Source organism: Acanthisitta chloris, unplaced genomic scaffold (genome assembly GCF_000695815.1).
Source record: "Acanthisitta chloris isolate BGI_N310 unplaced genomic scaffold, ASM69581v1 scaffold24694, whole genome shotgun sequence".
NCBI classification, from domain to species: Eukaryota; Metazoa; Chordata; class Aves; order Passeriformes; family Acanthisittidae; genus Acanthisitta; species Acanthisitta chloris.
Window position 1 is genome coordinate 105,551 of NW_008671408.1, and position 5,268 is coordinate 110,818.

The window sequence follows — 5,268 nt, forward strand, 5'->3', positions numbered from 1 at the left end:
ATCTAGAAATTAATTAGACAAGGAAGATTTTGTGGGATGGGGGGCTCACTAAAGAGCTGTCCTGCTCTTCGCATGCCACCTCTGTTACCAGCTGCCTTTGCCTCCAGCAGCAGCTTAAAAATCAGAATTTTTTGCTCTGGCTTGCAAGGTTATACATTTTCATCTCTCTGTTTCAGTAGTGACTAAACCCAGCGGAGAGACATCTCCCAGTGATGGGGGGAGTTTTTCCCGGTGAATACACGTGGAAAAGCTGATGGCTGGAGCAAGGAGGCCACAGTGGCAGAAAGGCTGTGGGAGCACAGGGTCACTCACCTGTGGAAGTGGTGCCAGAAGTGCCCATTGGCTGGCTGTTCATGTGTGTCTGCATGTGAGGAGGGGTGTAGGTATCATAGCTCCGTCCATTCACCGAGGGACTGGTGGGCAGCATGCAAGAGTAGGAGGAGGTCTGGCTGGGTACCGGGGGCTGCAGGAGCAAAGGACAAAACAGAGTTAAGGATCTGTGGAGGTAAACACGGCGTTACACTCTTCTGGATGGCTGTGCATCCACATCACAGCATACACCATCAAAAACGAGCTTCAGTTGCAAATTCAGGGACCCCAATGTAAAGCCCTATTTAGGAGCTCAATCAAGCAGCCTCTTCACACAGGTTTTTTGGTCTAAAATCGACATGGACAGTCACTGGTGCTTTTTCAGACACAGTTGGCAAGCAGAGGTCTACATCTAGATGCTAATGGAGGTGTTATATATCTAAGCCCAAGTGCTGCCCTTTTTTATACTCAGGTAAAGGAAGATGTCTTGTGCCATTTGCAGCCAGCATCTTACCTCACGTTTGGTTTAGTTAGTGGTGTAACTAAAAATTAAAATTACTCCACTGAGGCAGACAGGTTGGTCCTGCATCTGCAAACATGCACAGAGATGATGTGTGGGTTTGATGTGACTGAGGCTCTGAGGAGGAATGCCCAAGCCCATAATACACACGTGTTCATCCCCTGTCAGAGCCACAGTCACCCCAAACCCATGACAGCAACATCCCAGAGGACCAGACGTCTCCACTCACCTAAGCTCCAACCCCTAAGATCTTATCTGCCAAGGGGGAGAAAGAAGTTGGGGGCAGGGGCTGAGGGATGCTGCAGTGCTGGGGAGGGACCAAGCAGGGGCTGCTCCTGCTCCAGGGTGAGTGGGGACCAGTGCAGCCTTGGCTCAGGGAGGCAGCAGGAAGCAGGAGGAGCAATTCCTGCTCCGAGCGCACAAGACTCAACACGTCTGCACATATTTCCTCTGTCTGCACATCCCGACACACACCATCCCCAGAAGTACCCACAGCCTCACTCACTAAGCACACACACTGTGCTCAGGGAGAGCTAGCAGCATGCCATGCATCCACGGGGAGATGCCAATGGTTCAGCTGCCAAATCTCCCTCTCCAACACTGCACGGCCACGATGCCGTGGTGGCCACATGGGCAAGGATTTCCAGAGCACCTCACACGTGCCAGGTCCCTGCCCAGGTGCCCAGTGGTGAGTCAGGGGCCTCCTGCTTTCCCAAGGGTCCCCTCTCCTATCAGCCTTTTGATCTTTTGTCATCTGCTCTCAGCTCTCTGCCGGGAACGGTGTCGCTGGCCTCCAGCATCACGGAATAGCGACCTAGCCAACATCATTCCTTTCCACAGACTTGCAAGACTCTAACTTTATTTGGTTAATTTTGGTTCAGCAATTAGTAACATAGTAATTGCCGCAGAGAAGGAGTCAGGCTCTCTAATCTGCTCGCCTGTCTCTAGCAGTGGTCAATGCTGTGTGCCGCAGACAAAGCTGTAAAACTCCCGTAATTGGCCGGCACCTTCCTAGGCCAACCCCACCATTAAAAAAGGAGGAATTTTGCATCTGAAAGGTCTATAGAAACAGACCCCAAAGGAATAGATTTCTTCCTAACCCAGCTGGTGATCAGCTAATGCTTTCAGGCATGAGGATTGACAGCTCTTGCAATTCTGGCTTAGCTGGCATAACCACTGATGCTAATCACATCCTTCCCTCTCTCAGGTGTTCCTAATGTGCCGCTGCCACATTACCTACACACAGAAGGTCAGATCCCTCCAGCAGCTTATTCAGGCAGCAATTTCCACAATACTGCACCAGCGAGTTCCATAGGTTAACCACTTTTTTTTTTTCCCCCCCCAAAAAAAGCATTTTTTCATCCCAGATTTGTCACCTTGCAAATTTGAGGACTTTTTTAAAATTCAGAAAAAGGTGCTTGTTGAGCACTGGATTTTTCACTGCCCTTTCCCTTCTGATTCTCCCAAATAGAGCATCTTTTCAGAAGCCAGGGAAGCCTTTGGTGCCACTTTCCCTGCAGCATGGCTTGGGTCCATACCCCCCTCAATCCTGCAGAGAAAGAGCTCCCACCCACACTCCCACACACCCCAGGGGTCGACAAGTCCCAGGGCAGTGTCATGCCACAGCAGAAGTGCTGGACTTACTTGCATAGGCAGGTTGTTGGCCATGGTGAAGCTAGGCATGGGCGGCAGCGCGCTGTACGTGTTCGTGAGCGCCGTGTCCGTCCTGCCCAACATGGAACCTGATGTGAAAGAGGAAACTATAATAGAATAGACAGATCGACACATTAGTTTAACCACAGTTACAACAGGCAACACAGTCTCAGAGCCTGATTTTTTTTCCCCCAAGAGGATGGATAAACGTGAGCAGGTCAGTGGCATTACCGGGGGTGGTTGGTTGTGGGATCGGCTGGTAAACGCTTGTGCTGAAACTACTACTGATGGGAATGTGGCTGGGAGTGTTGCTGGCTTGTCTTCGCTGGTTCCTCAGCTTCTCTTCCCTTCTCCACTTGGCCCTTCTGTTGGAAAACCACACCTGGAAATGCAGGATTTGAGAGATGTGAGTGGCCTTACCAGGACTAGAGGCCTCCCCCACATAGCTCAAGGTGTGGTTTGCAAAGCAGCAAGTGAAAGTAAAGCTCAGCTGCTTCTATTTCTCTGAAAGGGGTTATGGCTTTATGATATATAGGGGCTGCCCTGTGCTTCGAGAAGCCAGGAATAACAAAATCAGAATGGTAACAGTAAAAATAATAACAGTTACAATTGCAGAGCAACTCAGTTACCTGTATCCTTGCTTCAGGCAGGTCTATTTTAGCAGCTAGTCTCTCTCTCGCAAACACATCGGGGTAGTGGGTCCTCTCAAATTCTGCAGAAGGAAAGATTCTTGTGTTAGCTGCAAAGAGTTAACGTGGCCAACTGTAAAGCCAGAGCTGTTCCTGCACTGCCTGTGCTCTAAATGCTCATCACTGCAAAGGCAAAGCTGAGCTTTCTCTGTGTGTGTGTGTGTGTGTGTGTGTGTGTTGGGAAGGAGGACGCCTTGCCTTGCCTGCTGGGGAATATTGCTACGGGGCTAGGCAGGCTTGGGAGCAATGCTGCATCTCTCAAGAAGCAGTGAGGGCTTTGCCTCTGCTGAGGGGGTCCCCAAGGCAGCTCTGACCCTGTCAGCACGAAGCGAAATGGCACATGGCGAAATAACAACGCGAAACAAGAACAGAGATCCGCGGAGGGTAGGACGCCTTGCCTTGCCTGCTGGGGAATATTGCTACGGGGCTAGGCAGGCTTGGGAGCAATGCTGCATCTCTCAAGAAGCAGTGAGGGCTTTGCCTCTGCTGAGGGGGTCCCCAAGGCAGCTCTGACCCTGTCAGCACGAAGCGAAATGGCACATGGCGAAATAACAACGCGAAACAAGAACAGAGATCCGCGGAGGGTCAGAGGAGAGGTGCACCCAGGCCGGTCAGGGAAAAGGGCACCTGCTCCCAGCCCCGGGCACTGGTGGCACTGGGATGGGAGGTGGGGGCAGACATGGAATCTGCTGCCTTCCCAGCACTGCAGCCTGGCCAAGGACACAGCACAGTGGGCAGGAGGAGATTTATTCCCCCTTGAGAGAAGCCTGGGGTGTAACATCGATGTTTCAGTATGATCTGTGCCCTGAATATGTTCCCTTTGAAAAACCTTTTAACAGCTTTTTCAGGGCATACCAGAGCCATCAATGAATATTTGAAGCTCAGTGAATAAAAGAGCATGGAGGGAGCCACAGACTTCAAATATATACATATATAGATATATATATACAAGGCACGTGAATGCCGTGCATCCATTCAGCTCTTAATGTGATTGGGGCACATTTTGCTTTGCTCTCCTGCTTCAGCCGTAGGAAAATGTCACTCACCTTTCTCAAGGGCTTCGATTTGCTCTTGGGTAAAGGATGTCCTATTTCTCTGCAGCTTTCTTTTCAGCTGGAGTCTCATTTGGGCCTCGTCTGAGTCTTCTCCATTAGAGCTGATGGAGTTAGTGTTTTCCCCTCCTCCTTCCTGCTGTGGACAGCCATCTAGGGAACCAAGAGGCAGAAAGTGAAACGCAGGTACCTTGGTTTGAAGATCCCTATCAGAGAAATAACCGATTGGAAACAAGTTCAGCCACGTTTGCTGACACCCTCCCTTAAAAACCTCTCGAGTATCAAAGCAGCACAGCGCGAGCGACACGGGGAACATGGAAACATTTCACTTTGCAGCCTTATCATAAACATCGCAGATGAGGAATTACAATCACCTGGTCTTCATTTCATTTTGTTTTCCCTCTGCAATAAAACCTGTGTAAAAATACTTTCCCCTGAAAGCGATTCTTTCCACGAATCGCTGCCGAAGTGCCATGGCAGTCTCCTCTGTCTGCTGCATTTATTTACCTATTGCTATATTTAAAATAGTGATGTTCAGTATTTCAGATTATCTATAATCAGTAATTCCTATCTAATCAATTAGATGTTGATAGGTTTGCAGAAAATGCTATTAAGAAACCAAACCAAGCTTGTAATCTTTTAAAAAAAATATTTATCCAGTTTTTATTTGAATTCTGCACAGTCAATTTCATTTTAAAGGTTGTGAATTTAGAAGTGCCTGCATTGTTCTGCAGTTTTATTCAACTATTGTATGAGTGTGCATTGCCTTGACACCTATTACTGAGCACAGCTGTAATTATATCATCACCAAGAACAGGCTATAATTGCTGAAAATGGAATTTTATATTTAGATAAAAGGACTGTCCATTCTTTGTAATGTGTTGCACCAGAGAAAAGTAAGATTTCTTTTAAAATTTTAACATGTAATTTTAAAAGAAATAGTAGCGAGTTCGCTAACTAGCTAAATACACTATTCTGCAGCTGAGCCTTTGGCATATCATTTAAGCGGTACATTTTTAATTAGGGCATTTCCACCACTTTTAAT

The 5,268-nt window shown here is 48.3% G+C and overlaps 1 protein-coding gene across 2 annotated transcripts in view; it reads right to left on the reverse strand.

The window, feature by feature from the left end:
- The window catches only part of PAX6 (paired box 6), a 5,297-nt gene extending 921 nt beyond the window's left edge, over positions 1–4,376 (reverse strand). The window contains exons 1-5 of one of the 2 annotated variants that reach the window (XM_009074088.1): positions 4,218–4,376; positions 3,112–3,194; positions 2,714–2,864; positions 2,474–2,571; positions 313–463 (exon numbers count right to left, since the gene is read on the reverse strand). In XM_009074088.1, coding sequence (XP_009072336.1) covers positions 313–463; positions 2,474–2,571; positions 2,714–2,864; positions 3,112–3,194; positions 4,218–4,296 — 562 coding nt within the window. In that variant the 5' untranslated portion in view covers positions 4,297–4,376. Of the gene's footprint in view, positions 1–312; positions 464–2,473; positions 2,590–2,713; positions 2,865–3,111; positions 3,195–4,217 lie in introns of both variants that reach the window. The other variant, XM_009074087.1, reaches the window with a different exon arrangement.
- Between the last annotated feature and the right edge of the window lie 892 nt (positions 4,377–5,268).